General features: G+C 34.5%; 1 protein-coding gene across 2 annotated transcripts in view; it reads right to left on the reverse strand.

The window, feature by feature from the left end:
- The window catches only part of SLIT2 (slit guidance ligand 2), a 380,209-nt gene that overhangs the window by 129,636 nt on the left and 228,758 nt on the right, over nt 1-21,815 (reverse strand). For both annotated transcript variants that reach the window (XM_058430212.1, XM_058430211.1), the window contains exons 6-9: nt 19,474-19,545; nt 13,959-14,030; nt 11,230-11,393; nt 8,302-8,440 (exon numbers count right to left, since the gene is read on the reverse strand). In XM_058430212.1, coding sequence (XP_058286195.1) covers nt 8,302-8,440; nt 11,230-11,393; nt 13,959-14,030; nt 19,474-19,545 — 447 coding nt within the window. The remainder of the gene's footprint in view (nt 1-8,301; nt 8,441-11,229; nt 11,394-13,958; nt 14,031-19,473; nt 19,546-21,815) is intronic.

The following is a 21,815-nucleotide window of genomic DNA, read 5'->3' on the forward strand; positions in this document are numbered from 1 at the left end:
AAACAATTGCACTTTGAAATTGCCAACCTACTTGTTATTTAACAAGGCAAACTCAGAATATTGTCTGTTTCTTTCATACCATGTTACATTTAAAAAATGGTATCATTTGCCTTACTTATTTTATCAATATTGTCTGAATAGTAATCAAGTTCATCCATATGTGCTGTAAAAAAATTAGTCAAATTTCGTACTGTATTTTTTAACATTTATCATAATTAAAATAAACTAATTGCATAGCATGATAGATATTCTACTGGTTGAAATATTACTAAATACATGCTAATCAGTAAAAAATTCATACTTGATTTCATGAGTACTTGAAATTATTTTAAATCGGCCAGTACATAATAGGCTAAAGGCAAGTTGGTCAAATCTAACTTGCGTATCTTTACATACAAAAAGTCAGATGACTTTGGGTCGGGCACGGTGTCGCCTGTAATCCCAGCACTTTGGGAGGCTGAGGCAGGCAGATCACGAGGTCAGGAGATTGAGACCATCCCGGCTAACACAGTGAAACCCCGTCTCTACTGAAAATACAAAAAATTAACTGGGCGTGCTGGCGGGAGCCTGTAATCCCAGCTACTCAGGAGGCTGAGGCAGGAGAATGGCGTAAGCCCAGGAGGCGGAGCTTGCAGTGAGCCGAGATGGCGCCACTGACTCCACCCTGGGTGACAGAGCGAGACTCTGTCTCAAAAAAAAAGTCAGATGACTTTGAAATATGTGGATTCAAAATTGAGTATTATTTAATAAATTAAAGATTCAATATTTTGAGTGGGACAAATGCAGAAATAGCAAGCAAAAAGTTTAAGCATATATGGAAGGCAGTTATCTAACCAGAAATGAACAGAAAAGGACACTTTTAAAATTATATTTGCAACAAATGCCTGCAACAAAGAACTAATATCCAGAATCTATAAGGAACTCTAACAACTCAACAAGAAAAAATAAACAATCCCATTAAAATGTGAGCAAACAACATGACAAGTATTTCTCAAAAAAAGACATGTAAGCAGCCAACAAACATAAAAAAATGCTTAACATCACTAATCATCGGAGAAATAATAGCAGTTGTTAATAACAGCCATTCTGACTTGTGTAAGATGATGGTGTGGATGCAGAGAAAAGGGAATGCTTATACACTGTTGGTAGGAAGTAAATTAGTTCAACATTCAACCTCTATGGAAGACAGTACAGAGATTTCTCAAACAACTAAAAATAAAACTATTATTTGACCTATCAATCCTACTACTGAGTATCTACCCAAAGGAAAAGAAATCATTATATAAGACACTTTCACTCATATGTTTATTGTAGCACTATTCACAATAGCAAAGCCATGGAACTAACCAAAGTGTCCATCAATGGTTGATTGAATAAAGAAAATGTGGAATATATGTGACACGGTATACAGCCATAAAAATGAATGAAATCATGTCCTCTCCAGCAACATGGATGGAGCTGGAGCCCCTGAAAAAGGCAGCAAAGAGTAAAAGCAGGAGGACGTAGGAGCAAACACGACAAACCAAATTGTTATAACTTACATTCTTACTAAATATTCTCCATGATTTATGAAATTTCTGTATAATGGTTTGAAAAGGCAATACGCCACAGGAAATCTATAACTAGATTGAAGAGAACTAAATATCAACTTCATAGTAATCTATCACATCGCATTCAAAATTGTATACCTCAAAAGGTGATCTAAGTAATTAATTCTTAAGATTTGATAGTCAGAATCAATTTGCTATTAATGATTGTGTTGCCATAGACCAGATTGTGTACAGACTCACAGGAGGCATTGCAACTACTGAAGAATAAGGTTTTCAACTAGCAGAGTTCAACGCAGCAAAGTGCTGGGATGACCCCAAGGCAGCAAACAGCTTTCCCTTTTACAGCTAGGTTTAGCTTACATTATATGTTCTACTTTTTTCCCTTCTATATTTCCTTCATTAGTCCACATTGCTTTGTCACATTTTATTTTTTATTTATTTATTTTTGAGACAGAGCCTTGCTCTGTTGCCCAGGCTGGAGTCCAGTGGTGCCATCTCGGCTGACTGCTGCCTCCGCCTCCCAGGTTCAAGCAATTCTCCTGCCTCAGCCTCCAAGTAGCTGGGACTATAGGCATGCACTGCCACGCCTGGCTAATTTTTTGTATTTTTAGTAGAGATGGGGTTTCACCATGTTGGCCAGGATGGTGTTGATCTCCTGACCTCGTGATCTGCCCACCTCGGCCTCTAAAAGTGCTGAGATTACAGGCATGATCCAGCACGCGCATTTTTTAAAAAAATTTTTTACTATGAAGAATGGCAGCCTGCAAACTCTCCAGATCGTGTGTCCAAGATTTTCCCCTGCTCCCAACACTGTCTTCCCCACCCACGGTATGCTAAGTATGGGGGCAGAAATGGTGAGGGAAAGACATGGTCTGCCCTTACCCAGCCTGCAGTTTAATAGGAGAGTTTTACATTATTCAAGTAACAAGTTAAACTGTGATAAGTGCTGTGTGGAGAAGATTCAGGGAAATAAGAGAACATTTAACCAAGAATAGGAAAGATGACATTGTAATAGTTACAGATATAAAGTAATCTAAAACAGCTCTTAGTTTTGCAAACAATCCTGTATCCTGTCTTTCTCTCTGTTCATTCTACGTTCTCTTCATAGGTAAGTTTCTTAAAATTTCTCTTGTCCTTTTTGTCGGAGTATCAGTCATTCTCTCTTCATGATTTTGAAAATTTTTCCTTTTATGATATTCCAACAAGACCAAGCTATGCCTACCTCTTTTATAGCTTGATCGAGGAAGGACCATGGGCTTGAGAGTCAAGCAAATGTATGATTGAAGCCATATTAGCCACTTCACAATTGAAGGTTTTTAAAAATTTTCTAAGTTTTTTGAGCCTCTGTTTTTTTTTTTTTCCAAGTTTTTTTTAAACAACAAAGTTCTCAGTCTTTGAAAGATTTGAATTAAATGTCTACAGGCTTCATTAGAGAGGGAATATGACTGTAGAGAAAGATGTCTAAGACATCTGTAAGATGATTAAATTAATATAGCTCCATAATAGGGTACCTATTAAATGCTAAGTTGGTCAGCCGAGAATAGAAAAAAAAATCTCAGAACTATTTAAAGAGTGGAAATCCAAGTAAGTATGCAGAACAGGGAAATTTAATGAATTTTTAGCATTCTAGACCCATTTTACCCCATGCTATTAAAAATTCTATGCATTTACTTTTTCTCTTGCTGATTTTATGCTTAAAAAGTACCAATTTGTCTACAGGGAGATAATAGGCTGTTCCTCTGGTTCTATTTATTAAACTTGGTTAATACAGCTTCATCTTTTCCGAGACAAATCTGTTCCAAATGTCTGCTTAATTTTTAAATTATTCCATTTACCCAATAAATATTTATCAAGTGCCCACTATGTGCCAATGTACTAGATTTTTTGCTGGGTATTCAGTAGTGATAAGAACATAACTGGTTCCCGCCTTCATAGAATGTTTAGTTTAGTAGAAGAGACAGATATTTAAAAATAAACACACAATAGTAAATAATTACAAAATATGATAACTAGGGACAGTCAAAAGCAGATTCTAACCTGTAAACAAGAGGGGAGCTTCTGCACTGCAGTAAAACGATCAGTATAATGAGGCCTGTTGGAGAAAACCACCAGCCTTTATCTGACCTGTGCTTCCGCATTAGTTTTACTATTTTATTTAATTTCATAAATATCCCCATCACCAGGTCAATGAGAAGATCAAATGTGCATAAGCCAACATTGTGATCCAACTGCAATCCAACATTGCAAGTATTCAATAAATGTCAGTCTCTATTATTCCTTCTCCACATTATTCCAATTCTGACTTTAAAGAAATATTTTCTTCCTACTGCTTAACAAATAATTGTGTTACCAAATAGCAGAAGTATGAATTTGTAGTTGGAAACAGAAAGCAGAAAAAAATGAGTCATTATTTTCTACTTAGATTTATAGGCAAGTTGATCACTCATATATGGCATATATATACTTTCTTTTCATTAGAATTATATTATGAGACAGTTGTAAGAATAAAGACATATCACACAGTGGGGAATCAAGTCAAAATTATTGAATGAAGTATCTCATAACTTGCAATAAAGAAACTCAACCAACAATTTATGGTAAAATTCAGATATGAAAATATATTTGAATAAAATAGTGAGAGTTTATAATTTTCAGTTCATCACGGAATAAAAACCTGCCATCTATAAAGATATTTCCACATTTAATAATCTTAGTGATGTTCTTTTTTCTTATAAAAAATAAAAAAGTAATAAAAGAAATAAATTACTAAGCTAGTAAGTTATGCCCCTATAATGAATGAAAATGGAATTATCTTGTTGAGTTGAGGATCAATATTATTTATTACCAGATGCTCTACTGATAAAGCTGATAATGTAATAATCAGGGAAGTAAAATTTGCCAGCAGTTTCACATGTTTTCATCTCTCCTCATAAATTTAATTTATTGTAGCTTTACCTGATATACCACCTTCTCAATTTAGGCAAATTCCACAGGACATATTATTTAGAATAACTTTAATGCAACTAAATCCCACCATTATACAAAATCTATAGAGCATACAAAGTAGAAGAAAATCACTATGATAAGAAATAAAATAGACTACATAAGAAAACCATTTTAAATGTTTCATATTGCTATATGAATATGTTATGTCTCCATCCTACTCTTCTCCTTTTATCAACCTGTAACAGCTTTTTGTTCCCCTTCCCTGTGATCTAGATTTGACCAATTCGCTCCTGTGTCCAGATTGATCTTGCTCCCACACATATCTTATATAACTCTCACACTCTCGTTTCTCTCTAAACTCATTCTTTCTTTCTGACTTTCTAATGATGACAGGTTTCTGCATCTTAGAATTAATCCAAATTTGTCCATTACAGAGCAACAATTGTCTTTTTCAAAAAATCCTTTCTCAGCCAAACTATTCAAACTGCGGCTTATCTACTCTCTCGAATATTAATCAATACTTCTTTTCTTAACACTCTGAAAGGTGGCTCATTGACCTACCACTCTATCAAAATGGAACCTTCTAAGAACAATATGCAGGTCAAATTCTAAGACCTTCTCTCAGACTCCAGCTTGGTTAACTGGCAGCAATATTTGCCTCTGGAGATCATTTTTCCTAGAAGTCTCTTCCTCCCTTACCTATTAGAGCCCTTTGCTGTTTTTATTAAGTTCTTGAGCTTCTCCTCTCTTACCTCCTTTTCATTAGCCAATTGATGGTTTCAAATATCAACTGTTTTCTATTACGTTAATTACTCCAAAATTTTTGCTTCAAGTCCTTGTCTTGCTTGCTCCAAAATTATTATAGTCTGTATTATTTCAGTACTTTTTGTTTTTGTTTTTGTTTTTTGTTTTTGAGACGGAGTCTCGCTCTGTCGCCCAGGCTGGAGTGCAGTGGCGCTATCTTGGCTCACTACAAGCTCCGTCTCCCGGGTTCACGCCATTCTCCTGCCTCAGCCTCTCCGAGTAGGTGGGATTACAGGTGCCTGCCACCACGCCTGGCTAATTTTTGTTGTATTTTTTGTAGAGACAGGGTTTCACTGTGTTAGCCAGGATGGTCTGGATCTCCTGACCTCGTGATCTGCCCGCCTCAGCCTCCCAAAGTGCTGGGATTACAGGCGTGAGACACTGCACCCAGCCCAATTTTAGTACTTCTAAATGTGTCACTGGTCCTTAAGTATTTCACAAATTGAGTTCACTGTCATCTTCCTTTCCAGTTTTGGTCCCACTTCTCACTTTCTTATACACAATGATGTAAGCACAACCTCCCCATCACTCATACTTAAAACTCTGGCAGAGTCTGGTTTATTTTTCTCCATTACTCCTTTATCTCATCAAATGCCAAATCCCACGAATTCTTCTCCTACGTTTGCTATCATAGCTGTTTCCACATCACCATTCCTACTATTACTGACTAGCTCCTACTCTTCTGACATCTCCACTAGACCAAAGAAATAGCCTCTGAAGAGGCCTTCTGCCTTGCATTCTCTCCTTTTGTCAAATCACTGGCACACAGCCACCAGACCAATTATTCTAGAAAATTCAGATTAAAACTCCTATGCTCAGATGCATTCCAAACAAAATCCAAGATCCTTATATCAACATGACCATCCATGAACTGACTCCAGTGTATATTTACAACTTATTTCCTGGTACTATCTCATATATCAAATATCAGGCAAGCTGAATTCCTATTTGATTACGTCTTGTACTTTCATTCCTGCTGCCTAGCTCATGATGTTGCATTAATTCTGAAAGTCTTGTCCTCATCTCTGTAGTTTCATTCACTACCTTTCAAGGCCTAGCTCAGTGTTATTTCTACACAAAGACTTCTATGCTTCAGTTATCATTTATGGAATGATTACTATATGCTAAGCACACATAGCTCTATGTGTGTTAATTATTTCACATCAAACTGACAACCACTCTTAGTTTTAGATGGGATATAGGGTCTCAGAGGATAAGTAACTTGTCCATGGTCTCACAAATAGTGAGATTACCTATCACAGATGATAGGTAAACATCGGGTTCCAACTAAAACTTTCTGACTCTAGTTAACCATTGTACCTTGCCCTCAACTTCATGCCCTTTGTAAGACCTTGAACCTGATGTGTTCATCTCTTATTACGTTCTTCACTGTGGACATCATTTAATAGTTTTCAATTTGCATGTCACATTTTCTAATCACTTGATGGACGATCTGTGGAACATTCATAGTGCCTTTAGGTAGTAAGTGGTTACTTAAGAAATGTTTGTGCCTGCAATAGATGACTATACAGTTCCCTTATGAGAAAATTCAGTATGTCATTCTTTACTTTGTCACATCTAATATCTTCTGACCAAGCATCAGGGTCTTCAGTAATCTGTAGTTTTAAAATTAGATGGAGATGTATTTTTTAGGGCATTATTTTTCATGATGCTTCAACATTATCCTGTTAGTCTAATTAGGTTCAACTACAATCTCTCAAACAATGCTTACTGCCACCTCTGTTCTTTGCTGCCAATGTTTCTTTTTCAGGAATGTCATCTGTCTTTTCCCAAGTTATAACTTATTCTTCTTTCAAGGTTCAGCCAAAACATACTTATAGATGTCTTCTAGAGGTAAAGTAATGTTCTATTAATTAAAATTTTGATGAGAATGATATTATGTGTATATGTTATTCAGTGTCAAATCTCCACAGAGTGTAGAATTCCTGCAGAGGTTCATGTCTTACACTGCAAAGCTCTCAGCACACTATTAAGCACATGGTAGATACTTTAAACTAATGGCAGTGAGTCCTGTGAACTAAGATTACTCTCATATAAGGTACATTAGATAAGTTACTTTATTATCATAATTAAATAAATTGGTTAAAAATGAGCACTTTAAAAACAACTTTTTCGCATACTATGTAGGCGTATTCTAAGAAGTTGTTTCTATTACTTCAACCAAAAAATCAAAGATAATTTATTCAGTTACAATTTAGAATTGGCCTATAACATAATAATATGAATGGGCTGGGTGGTTAAGAGGGGTTTTCTCAATGAATATCGAGGTAACGATTTTCCCTAGTGCTTACTTTTCAAGATGGTAAAAGCATTCCATTTTACATCTTATGTGACCTTGTTTTATCCACATGACTTACATTTGGTAAGGACATAGAAATGCATTCAGCAGCTGCATACAAAATATGTGTGCAATAGTTTGTCCTAAGAATTTAACTTTTAATGGAGGTAGACACTGCTTCAAATAGGCTAAAACATGCACTATATAAAAAATCTTTACATTTGATTTCATGTTATCTTTTCTTCACTTTGCTTTGAACTATCAATTCAAACAAAAGAGTGAAACTGGCTTTTAAAACATGAGCTCTCAAGGAGGCAGCACATCACCTAACTGTATTGTTCCTGTGGTTTACTAACCCCAGCTTGGTCCCTTTTTATATTCCTACTGCTCCAAACTGAGAAATGGACAACCACAGATGTACAGGCCCAAACGGTAGAACCAGGTATAAATAATCCTGTTTGTCTTATTTTTCCTAAAATCTGTATTCCTTTTAATTCTATCTGTGGAAGAAAAAACATCATAGCCACTTTAACATGGTATGTTTTTAAACAATCAGAGTAAGAATCAATACATTTCTGAAAAGGACATTTGTCTAAGCCAATTGATCAGATGTGCCTTTGATAAACTCAGAATTTCCCAAAGAAAATCAAAGTTTGGTTCACTGGGAAGGTGGAGAGATAAGAAAGAATTTCAGGCACATACATTTCTGTGATGGTCTCTGGAAGATTTGTGGGGATCTCAGTGAGACCTTTCCCACGACAGTCTACGATATTGTTGCTACAGGTACAGGCCGCAGGGCAGTGCAAAACGCTACAAGAAGGAGCCATAAATGACTGGTGACCTGAAAAAGAAATAAACGGGTATTATATTTTTCCTCCTGAATATCATAATTGTGAAACATACAAACTTAGCTCAAGTAACAAAGCATTTCACATAAATAAATCTCCTTAAATACATGATCATAAAATGGTCCTATATTTCTAAAATATATTTTAGGAGGCATGCATTTATATATTTAGGTCTATAAAGCAAATGAGAAGAAGTAAATGAGATTCTAAAAACTGGTCATAAAACTGCTAATTTTTAAAACTATTGTGAGAAAACCTAAATTCAGTTTCAAAATCAGAATTATATTCAAAACTATTCTAATTTCCAAAAAACCCAGCAACTTCAGTCTAATTTATATTCATTCCTAATAAGCTTAAATAGAGCTTGGTCTTTATCAAATTCATGTGGCTTTATTTACTTTGTAATTTCTTTTAAAAAAGAAAACAAAACAGTAATACTTCCATCAGAAGATAATTGTTGCTTAAATTAAATAATCATATGCCAATAAATGTGGAGAAAAATTAGCTAATCCAGAACTTGATGTCTTGATAGGTTCAGAATTATCAGTTTCTCTGAAATTATAATAATAATTTGTATAAAGTCATCTTATTGTTAATAAAAAAATTATTCTTTTGGGAGATTTGGGTAATTTAAAATTTTGGTATAAGTAGCTCCCTTCCTGTAAGTACTTTTATTACTCAATATTTGGAACAATTTTTAAATCAGACATTAATGGTTGAAAGGTGAGCAACAGAATATCAGCACAGTTGTATTAAATAAGCATCTTGACATGCATGGTTTCTGGAAGACAGTGGAGATGGCCCTTTCCAACCTGCCAGGAAAGGGCCCTAGTGGTGGTGATGTGCCAGGAAGAGGCTGCAAGCCAGCTGCTAATCCTATCCCTCTAAACAAGCTCTTAAACTACAAAAATATCTCTAGTCTAAAAAAGAAATGTGAACTTGCCTTCTTCCTCATCTAGAAAACAGAAAGGAAAAAGTGAAGAGAGAAAAAAGTGGTTAGTAACGAACTGTTAGTCATTTCATTATTTAATTTTTTCAAAAAAGCAATCAGACATATTGAGAACATTCCATGATATTATACAAAAATTTTGCTTAGGTTATAAAACGTGAAAAAACACAAACAAGGGTCTAAAATATAACCATTTAATAGCATCAGGTACTAGTCAAGTCTCCCTACCCCGCCTTTAAAAATCTGTGAACTACTTATGATGCATTATACGTTTCTTAAAATTTTGTTTTGTTGTATTTTGAACAGATACTTCTGAAGCTGAAGCAGAACCAACCCTATATATACATACTAAGATACTATGTATGGGCGTGTGTGTGTGTGTGTGTGTGTGTGTGTGCGTGCGCGCATGTGCATGCATGTGTGTATGTATGTAATCAAACCACCTCTGTTAAGATCCTTGGATTCAACTATATAAACTTCAGCAAGGTTATTCTTTTTCACAGCATTTGAATCTTCAAATATAGAGATAATATTACATTTCTCATACAGTTGTTGTAAGGGAGGCAAAGTGAGGTAAATATATGTGAAATACTTTGGTTGGTGCTTAAGCATATTAAAAAACTCAGTAAACATTAGCTATTGACTGATATCAGACATAGCCTATGTCTTATTTATTCATTTATTTATTTTATTTTATTTATTGATTTATTTTTTGAGACAGAGTCTCGCTCGGTCACCCAGACTGGAGTGCAGTGGCACAATCTTGGCTCTGCAAGCTCCACCTCCCGGGTTCACGCCATTCTCCTGCGTCAGCCTCCTGAGTAGCTGGGACTACAGGCGCCCGCCACCATGCCTGGCTAATTTTTTGTATTTTTAATACAAAAAATGTTTAATACAAAAACATGTTTCACCATGTTAGCCAGGATGGTCTTGATCTCCTGACCTCATGATCCGCCCGCCTCGGCCTCCCAAAGTGCTGGGATTACAGGCGTGAGCCACCACATCCCAGCCTATTTTTTATTTTTATTTTTTGAAATGGAGTTTCCCTTTTGTCACCCATGCTGGAGTGCACTGGTGTGATCTCAGCTCATCGCAATCTCTGCCTCCCAGATTCAAGTGATTCTCCTGCCTCGGCCTCCCAAGTAGCTAGAATTACAGGCACGCGCCACCACGCCCAGCTAATTTTTGTATTTTTAGTAAGGACAGGGTTTTACCATGTTGGTCAGGCTGGTCTGGAACTCCTGAACTCTGGAAATCCACCCACCTCTGCCTCCCAAAATACTGGGATTACAGGTGTGGGCCACGGTGCCTAACCCTATGTCTTATTTTTGTTTTTAGATTTTTGTTATTAAAGCTGGTCATTTAATATTTGTTTTAAGTAAAACTGAACCATTAGTATACATGTATGCATGAAAAGCATTTTGTTACTTTGCAACTATGGCTGGATTGCTCTTTGAATTTCATAGCAGGGATCCAGGATTAGCTAATCATTTTTTTTCAACTGTTAACATAAAAGTAGCTATAAATTGTTACTTAATGGGAAAATAAAAAATCAAAAGTAGAACCATCATTTAGCGATTTTCCATATTTCCCCTGGAGTGAAAACTGAAAAGTTTTTTATCATAATTTAGATACAAGTAACCAGTACTTGCCAACCAATATAGTAAGGTCTCAGAACATATTTTCACTGAAAAAGAGGATCTCCGTAGAGTGATTAGTGCACAATTGCACATTAGTGAACAATACTGAAACCTTTGACCCATGCAGCCCACACATTCTGTTACATAACAGGATACAATAAACACAATAACATCACTCTTCTTTCTCCCTTACCACTGCAGACAAATTCTCGTTTTTGAACCTCAGCTACATTATGGCCTCTCAGGTGGGAGGGGCCCATACACTGAGTGTACAGTCCAACCCGAGGCCTTTGGCGAAGCCAGTCGGAGAGCCAGGCCAGGTGGCAGTCACAATACAGGTTGTTTGAATGCAGTCGACTAAATGAGAAAAAAAGAAGTGTAAAGCAAGAAAACAGAAAGTCGTTATTTCATTAACAATAATATATACCTTTATTTCTTAACATAGAAGTAGATAAAGCTAAGCAGATTCCAATATAATTATTTTTCCTAAAAATTAAACTGATGTACATTCACAGAATCAAGTCTCTCTTCATTTAGTCTGAATTGAGCAATTTATAGAAGCTTAAGTATGTCCATAAAACTATGTTTTAAACGAACATATTTCACTTATGTTCATTTAAAAGAGGAAAGAGAAAAAAAAATAAGTCTATTGCAAATTGCTCCACAGTTCTAACATCCTGAGAGCCAATGGGGGTGGGGTGGGAGAATGGGGAGACTGAGCGAGGGGCAAGTTAGTAAAAGTTGTGGCTCCCAGTTTGAAATATCAATAAGTCCTGCCATTATGAGTCTCTATAGAAACCGCTTATAAAACCTTTTCAGCAGGTCACTTGCATTTTTTGCTGAACAAGACAGAATAATAATTCAATATAAAACACTTTTTTCACATCCTATTCTGATTTCCTTCTTTTGTTGTTTAATCACAGAAAAGGGATTAGCTCCTTTGGCTCCTGGAGACGTATCCTCAAAGAGCAGCGACTGAAATTAAAAGGCACAAATGGCTGGGAGTGAAGGAATTAAGTGAGTCGCTCTATGTTGGCAGGATCCACACAAGATCATGGATTGCTTCCAAGTGGCAAATAGCACTTCTCCATTAATAAAATATCAGACAAATGTATCCACTAAATTAGGTAAATGACTTCAAACTGGCTTTTATGTTTTCTCAAACTAAAGAAAAGGACATCCAAAGCTATAAATCAAAGTACCATTCCCAGAACCATCTATGACACAGTAATACCATTTTAGTCCTTTTAAGCTGATGTGTTCAATTCTAACCCAATAACAGTAATGGATATTAAAACATGGAACTCAGTCCAGAAAGATAATTAGACTATGAAAATGGAATTTTTAAGTAGCAATGATACTATAGAATAATGACCCAACCAAAGCAAAGGAATTTAAAGTTAAATGGCTGCTTTGCATTCTCCTTGAGGTTGTAGATAAGGAACACAATGCTTTGCTTTAAAACTAGAAGGCGTACCACAGAACAAAAAGCTACATTTTGGGAAAGATGAGTGACCTCTGGCTCGGTTTGCTTGGAAGTTGACGTTCTGTCCTTTGGAAGCCACAGAGGCACATTCCATATCCTTGTACTCTAAATATTTCCATCTAAACCAAGCACATTACAAAAATTCCAATTAGGTGTGCACAAACTTGAGAAAAGAATGTAAAAATTGAAAAACCTGATTAGTAAGACAAACTCATGAATTTCTACAAGAAAATAAAGGACACTGTCAAAAATTCAGATGAATGTTTTTACAATTTTGTTGGCTTTGTTTTTGCAAAGATTGAAAGCTTGATCAATTTCTTTTTTAAAATAAATTACCTGAAGTTAATGGGAAATTATAGTTTTGAGTGAACTGGGCTGTTAATTCAGTCAGATTAGTCTTATTCTGATAGCCCCAAGAATACAAAATTTAGCTATGTCTGTATACTTGTAGAATTCCTTTATTTTGCTAAATAATATTCCAAGGAAATTATAATGATGTGTTATTATGTACAGAGTTAGATTTCAGTAAGAAAAAAATGACATTAAAATTGGTATTGCCTAGTTCATTAAAAAGCCGGTAATTCAAAAATTTTTATTAAGAAACGAAAATTAATATTTTCCAGTTACAAGCTATGAGAAAATGAGGAATATTTTGAAGATCTAATCAAAATATATTTACCCAACTTAAAAACACTTTTTTTTTCAAGAAGTCTGATGCTTTGGTTTTGCTTCCAATCATGTCCTACATGTTATATGTAATATATTTTTTTAGGTCAAGGTGATTCTGAAATTCAGTTCAAATGAGATTTACCTCTGAAATTCTATAAGTTAAAGTCCACCCTGGGCTTTGAAGATTTTAAAGCCTACTCTGGGCTTTAAGGATTACTTTTTCTTCAAGAGAAAAGAAATAGCTGTAGTCAATACTTTATTAGACCAAAAATATCTTAATGTCCATCTGTAACCCTGAAAAAGATATTTTTTGAAATATAAATGCTGACACAACCTTAATTATAGAAGTACTAGAGGGTGATGCTATAATTTCACGTTATAAGGAATGTTGGAGAACCAGTTTAGCTTTATTAGGTCTGCTTGCAGTACAGTAATAAAATCATAAAGATTTCCCATTTATCATTTCTGACAGCCAATCAAGGAATCTTCCATTTCTTAATGAAATGTGACCTCCACAATAGCTCAAAGTAAATGTTGTTTTTTTTTTAACTCCAAAGTTTCCATAATGCATATCAGTTAAAAGAAATCCTTCCAGTTTCCAGAATAATAGCTAATTCCCACAAATACCATGTCTAGTCTTTTCCAAAGTTGGGCTTTCCTTGTCTACCTTGTAAACTAGTGGTCCCGTCCTTCGCTTATTGAACATGCTATTTAAGGGGAAGGTTTAATTGATTAATATGACCTTTACATATATTGTGACTACTTACAAAGTCCTAAGTTTAGGCATATGGTTGAAACTTGCCACAGAAAGTCTAGTAATGTTGTTATTGTTGAGAGTGCTGTAGAATTAAAAAGAAAAGTTAGAATTTTTAGATACAAAATTGATTGATCATTTTATATATTAACATAGAGAAAACGTCTTGTACTATGCGTATGCAGGACAGCTACCTGGTAGAGATGACATAGAGAATGCACTACTCTATAGACAAGTTGATAAATAATTTTCATAATTTAACATATTACTGTACATTTTGTTTTATTCAACATTTACTACAAATTTATGGCTTCATTCATAGCATGTTTGACTATTTACATTCTACTTTATGTACCTTGTGCATGCATGTCTATTTATGATATTGGTTAAGAAATAAACACGGGATAGTTACAGTTGGAAAATATGCCCAATTACATTTCCGTAGAGTGGCATTATGTGTAATTAGTGTCCATGAGTCAATGAACGTATTTGAATTAATATTCTCTTACTGAATTCTCATAGCAACAATACAGAATCATTCCTGTCAGGCCTTGGAACAGAGTCCTCATAACTATTATTTACCGCAGACATCAGACACTGCTGAAATTTGAGTGGAAATAGCTATATCTATATCTGGTACTTGCACCAGGTGGGGATGAAGTAACTTGCTGTAGCACCGTGTTAAAAGATTAATCCATTCTAACGGCTTTTAGCTGCAGTAGCATATTGGCCTTTGTTTACTGCTGTGTGGCAGCAGTCATGGTTTCTCGAGGTAGAAGATCCAGGAATATGTGTGGTGAAGAGAGTTATTGTGAAAATAAATATCATCCTTACTTTTCCCCTAATGCAACTTTGTTAGTTTTATTATTATTATTATTATTGATTATTTCTACTTCTATTACTACTCATTCATTCATCAAATATTTCCCGAATGGCTATTATTTTATGGTAACATGGAGTATTATAAAAATAAATCAGGCATAAATTCTGTCCTAAAATAGCATACAGTCCAGCTAGGGAGACGAATTGGACAAATTACAAAAACTAATAAGGCTAACATATGAGCTTTCTTCACCCTTCAGAAAAATCTGGTTTGTGATAAGAAAGTGGTAGAAGTTATCCCAGGGGTATACAAGTAAAGCGTAGACATGGAAAGCAATTCTAAGCCTGGGAGAGATTGAAGGTACACGTTGAGGTGGTGACTAAAGAAGGCAAGTTCCTCTGAAGGAGGTAGGAGAAAGAGCATCGATGTTCGTGTTGGATGAAGTTGATACTGGACAAGGATTTGAATTAGGGGTTGCAAGTTCACTGTAGGGCCTGAGCAGAGAACAGAAATGAGAGAAGCAGACCACATGCAAAAATATACAATGATGGGCAAGAGAGATGGAAGAAAGCAGACATTTGGGGATGGTGAAGAATATGGTAAGCTAGCAATGATAGTCTCTCTTGTGGCAGATAATGTCCAGTTCCAGTGGACTATTGACCTGCTGTAAGGGAGGATTGTCAAACAATCAGATTTTCCAAGGGATGCTAGAGATAAAAATTTTTAGATCTTTCTAATATTTAAATAGTTGCAACTAATTAAAATATTTCAAACAGTCTGCAGACCACTTATGTTTGAGCTACACAAACTATATTTTTGAGGCCACTCTGGGCCAGTTGGTGGCTGTGGTTATTGATGGTGTGTTCAGAGGTCAAGGGATTGACAAAAACTTTTCAGTAAAACAGGGCATGTCAGCTAGAGACCCAGATAATGCATGGACCCTCTTTACTACCTTGTTTTGCAATGTACTGAATTATATAAGAACTATTCTAAGTGATTTGAATTAAGTCACAAAAAATAAACCACTTTATGGGGGACCTACAGAGCACTGGATTTGTTGGCTCCGATTATCTAAGAGCTTTTAGCATTTTCCTATGTGCAGGTGAAATTAGATGTATTTTTCAAATGCCATTAAAATATATCCTGATATTGGTATGCAAAGGTTAAACTTCTCAATGGGATTTGCTTTCAAATGATCCCTTTTCCCATCCTCATAATTTATGCTGACTTAATATGGCTAAAATCTTTATAGTATATAGCATTCTGAAATATGGCTTGGGGAATAAATTGTTTTAAGTACTTCACACAGAGCAGACATGCATTAATTTTGAAGTATAGTTTCTTATATCTCCATGCAAAGGAAAACTTTCATTGAATGCCAAAGACTTCAGTTATCAATTTGAAGTCTTTTCTCAAAATGTTGGTTCACATAATGCAACTAAAGGAATACATTATCTTAGTATTTTATTCAGTACTGATGCTGGAAAGAAGTACTGATACTGATACCCAATGATTGAAAAATATGCAGAACCAACAAAATTATTTTTAAAATTAATAATAAATATAAGTGTTAAGCATGATTACTTGTGTATGTTACGGTTATGGTCAACTTCTATTCTGAAATAATGGAAACATACTGTACTTATTTAGTTGTGAACATTTTATCCCACGTGTAAGTCTATTTCTGTGCTCAACTTCAAGATTTTCATTGTAATGAGTAAATATTCTAATACAAAAGACATCTTGATGTATAAATATTAGCCTGTATAATCATGGAGCACCTCTCACACTTATATCTTGATTTAGTCATCTTATTCCCTTACCACCATGCATATCGTTTGGCAGAGTTTGGTATTTAGTGGATATGAATCACTATGATTAAATTAAATTAAATTATGTCCATTCTGTGAAAAAGAAAAATAAACATGTAGAAGCAGCAATTCAAGGGATATATTTCATTTCTGAGTCCAGTGTCCAAAGAAGGGAAAATACTGATCAAGATTTAGTTTCCAATGTTATTTTTGAGATGGTATCTAAATATTAAGAAAATATGCAGTTACTTCTAAGTCTTACAAATCAGAATCTGACAATAAACCAGTTCTCCATGAATGCGCAAGTGTTAGACTGCTTCCTTGCTTTCATCTATCTTAGATTTTCACTTGACTTCTTGGACTCTATTCACTCTTTGTACGCTCATATATATCCTAATTTGATACTTTTCATCAACGACCAAGGGCGATTACCTCATTTTCTCCCATCTAGCTTCAGTATAGTCATACATTCACAAATGGCTCAAGGAATTAAAATTTTAAAAAATCTAAAACCCTTGGAATCTGAAATTTAAGGCAATGTGTAAGTTAATGTTCCTTTTTTATTTCCACATAAGACAGTACATCCTAAAGAGTCACAAATGGTAAAAATAAGCAAAACAGAGAGTCATCTTTCTAGAACCCTTCTTAATGCAAACTCTCTTAAGCTCTTGACCAAACATTTATAATAGGTAAACTTTTGTTGTATTTCACAAGTGATTTGGGCTTCATAAATTCTCATCTTTTCAGTGCTCCAATTTTGCCTTATTTATCAACTGATTTTTCTAGGGATTGTTTAAAGTATGAGGATTGAAAAAAAAACATTTAAAGTAATGTCTGCTCAACTTTATAAAATTTTAATATAAAGTATTTCAATCTTTTTAGAAGAAATTTACATTGTCTATCATATGCTAATTTTTATTATTTCTTCAACAAACAAACTCTGACCAATATATACTTCTTTAAGATGTATATATTAAGGTCCTCAAAAGAGTTTCCAAGATTTTGGATTTCTATTTTAATTCCATGAACCATAAAATGTCACCCTTTGGTGTGTTTCCTCATTCTTGCTAAAGTCACTTTTTGGATATTTTGATTAATCATGACAATCAAAATGTATGAGATGATTGCGTTTTCATAAACGTACTCCTTCTGAAGACAACGATATTAGTTTATAGAAAATAAGCAAATGTAGTTATTGTATTTGTGGGTAAAAGATTTCAGTGCCTAGCATAGTGTTCGCTCTACCTTATAAGATATACACAGTAGGCGTTCGGTACATTTATGTGTATATATACATATATTGAATAAATACACTGAATACATATTTAAAAATAATTTAAGTTTTCTGAAAACTTAATAACAAGGTAATTTATGGGATTTAATTCATCAAAGATAGCAAACTTTGCATAAAATGATTGATATCATTCATATTTCTAGTTAGGAACATTGGTTTAATAATACATTTTTGGCTTGATCAGCTCTGTTTGATTAAATTTGGTAGTTTCTTCATCTATGAATTTTAGTGACACTGACTATGGTTTTGCCTTGAGACCACTACTGTGAAATCATTCTAATTATTCTGACTCTGAGATACCATCAGTGAGTTTCATATATTAAAAATGGTTCTGGTATACAATTTAAATAGTGGTCTTAAAGCTAAAATGTATATGATAAGCACTTTGAATATTTTTCTGATAGAAAGTTAGACCATTATCAATAGAAACAAAGGTGGCCGCTCCTATTGTTAGAGAGTAGTCTATATTTTTATATTTCACATTTTATCCTGATCAATTCATTCATACATACATATCTTTTAAAATAATTAATAACAGTACATTACACAGCTGGAAATTCTATTTTCTTGCAATTAAAACCAAAACCATATAAAAATACTGATAAAATAAGCCATTCTAGCTGAAATATTAATTTATTTTCAGAATTATATTCCATTCCTGAAACTAGATTTATAAAGTAATGAATCCTTTTTTTTGTGGGGAAAAGGAAGGATTTTATGCTTTCTCGATAACTTTTAACAAATTGACTAAAAACACCCTCACATTTGATTCAATTTTAGATTTCTGACTAAATTTTCTCAAGGATGAAATAAAGCAGAGAAAAAATGTTTTAATTGGTGGAGGAATTGTAAGTGTATTTAAAAAGCTACAAATGTGAATTTTGGCTGAAAAAATTCAAAAAATGTTTAGGCAGCATACAATGCTTTAGTAACTATAGTTTTCATTAAAATGTGTAATTTCATTAAAATTACTAAGTCATTGGTCAATAGAGGTTACTTAGTTGCCTCTAACCAATTTTGTCAGTCATGTCTATCCAGGGAGGAAAGAAGGAGGTTGCCAATTATAATTCACGTCTGCGTGTTGTACATTACAAAGTCAGTGGTGAAGACTTGAAAATGGATCTAATGGGTGGCTTATTAACCTTAGGAAGCAGATTTCAAAGTATTCTTACAAAAATAATGTCAAATCAGCTGGTTAAAAATTTTATTTTTTTAATGAGAAACTGTGTTTCCATGGCCTAACAACGACAAATTACTCCAAGATATCAGCTACTAAGAGGTTTTTTTTATGTTACTTTTCCTATAAAGTTGATTTTATCTCAATATTTCGCAATGACAAATTCTATGACTCTTATAAAAATATTTATAAGAAGAACATTTGAGTGACCTTACACAATTTTACCTAAACATACAGATATGGTACGCAAGGTTTTGCACACACACATTTCGACTCTTCTCTGTATTCACCATGAGTTATTTAAGGTATCTCTTAAGAGACTATTTTGACAACAAGGTTTTAAGCTAGCAGATAAGCTTCCACATTAGTCCTGTCCAGACACAAAGCCCCCATTAAAAGAGTAAGAGAAATAGCAGTACTTACAGCACTTCCAGGTCCCGGAGAGCCCTGAATGCCCCATCTTCAATACAGCTGATCTGGTTGTAATCCAGTTGCCTGTTAAATAGATTAGAAGAATCTATGTAGAAGGGATGGACAGTAGCTGGGGTAGGTGATGGGAAGTTTCCTGAAGGGTCTATGATACCCTGGACACACTCACTGAAGTGCCCTCACAAACACACTCATCTGCTTACGAATGTCATAAGCCATTCTAGCCTCTATGCCGCCACTGAAATCTCTTTTTGTTCTGAACTGTCTGTGCAAATAGCAGCCCTTGGAAAGCTCCAGTAAATAATAACTGTACCTTATATTAAATGCCATAGGAATGCAATTTCATTACATCAAGAAAAGCTATCCATTAAGAGCTTTCAGCGTCATCTTGCTGAAACAATTTCATTAAGGTAAAGGACTGTAAATCACTTAATGTCACATGCACCCCCTCAGTGACCTAACAGAATCCATTTATCAGAGAAGCCCAGCTGCATGTTAATTTCACTATCCTTGGCATGAAAGAGCAAGACTACTTTCAGGTTTCCCTCTTTTAAAAGCAGTTTTCCTTCAAGAACTCCAAATCGAGAAAGGGAACTGATGTCCCATATAGCTTGCTCTTATTCCCAACCAGAAATACACTTTACAAAGCTAATAATTGTTCTATATTAAGTGTCACTATTCTAGTAATTCACATTCTTTATCATTATGTGCAAATGCCCTGCATTGTAAATACAGCATACTTTTGAGTTAAGGAACTTCCAGAATTATATCGCTCTCCAGAAAATAGGTTTTTAAGTATTAAATAACAATTTTGCTTTTTAAAAAGATGCTAATTTTGGTTAAAGCCACTAAGAAACATATACTACAGGCACATCATAAAAACACTACATGTATCTATGGTAAAAAGCCTAAAAGCTGTATCAGTGAAATTCTAAATAATGCATAATTGAAGTAAATGAATCTTCTCCAATATCTTAAGCACTTATTTGTTAAAATTCATAGTACAAAAAAAGAACGCTCCAAACTTGGTTATGTCTGCTTTTCCTGCTGCTTGTTCTGGAATTAAAATTTTCTTGTTCATATTGAGCCTTCTACTTGGTTGAAATTAACAGTGAAGTACTATATTGTATCTGTACCACACTCTTTTTTTTTTTCTTTTCCGAACATGCAGTTGTTTAAATATAGTAGCTTGAATGTTAGAGATGTTATTATTTCAGTTAAAAAAGTATTTTAATGTTTCACTTGAGATAGAAACAAAATGTTTCATGGAAGAGGCGAGTTTTCAGCTCTGCAGGCACTGGGTGAGAGAATGTGGATGAATAGGAGTAAGATTATGATCATAATACAAATGCATCCTGTCTTCGTTTCAAGTTCAGCATTCACTGAAAGGGCTAATTCATATTTGAGGTCTGTTCATAAAGAACTGTTTGGACATTTCTATAAAAGAGCTGTTTCTCCCACAAGACTACTGAATAAAGGTGCAATGATTTAATCCAGTGACTTTCAGAGGGGCCTCTTCAAGTTCCTTACTTTAGAAATTATGTATATAGACAATGTCTCATGAAATATACATCTCATTTATAAGAATATCTCTAGGGGACACAATCATACACAAGGCTACCTTGATGTCATGCAAATGGTACAATTTAGGACATGCAATATTAACAAAGGTGCACCCCAAAGAAGATACAATTTTATTGTTGTATAAGCCTTAGTTTATAAAACTAAGTTTTTCCCCAAATCATAGCTAACATCCATGCTACTATAATAGCCTAAATAATTTCTACTTATTAAGACATAATGCAGAAGTATTTTATTTTCTAAGAAGACATTTAAAGTCTCATGATGTAATATGGCTGCTGTGGTTCCAAGAAAACACTTACATTCTTGAGCACTTTTGATTTTTACAGATTAAATTCATTTAACAATTAAGTTAATAGCCTTTTTTATTTTAAAGTGCTACATATATATCTACACTACTATTCTCTAACCTCTCGAACAATTTATCAAAGCCATTTAAATTAGTACAATGGCATGAAGTGTTACCCCTGACACACTACAAAAGAGAAATTGTTTCCAGACAAATTGGCAAAATCTTCTAATGCTATCAAATTTGCCTAATGCAGTCTCCAGGTTAATCTGTAAAAGGGTGAGCTGTATGTTTGCCCATATCTTATTATCCTTAGCTGTCAATGTATAAATCAATGCTGACACAGCTTCTTCTAAATCATGCACACAGTATACAAAGGGGAACCTCCAGCATGCCAGAAAGCACTCAAGCAAACCTTGTCCTACAAGGAATGGAAGGCCAACTACTTTCCTTACAGGAGCAGAAG

This window comes from Hylobates moloch, unplaced genomic scaffold, assembly GCF_009828535.3.
Source record: "Hylobates moloch isolate HMO894 unplaced genomic scaffold, HMol_V3 SCAFFOLD_17, whole genome shotgun sequence".
Taxonomy (NCBI): Eukaryota; Metazoa; Chordata; class Mammalia; order Primates; family Hylobatidae; genus Hylobates; species Hylobates moloch.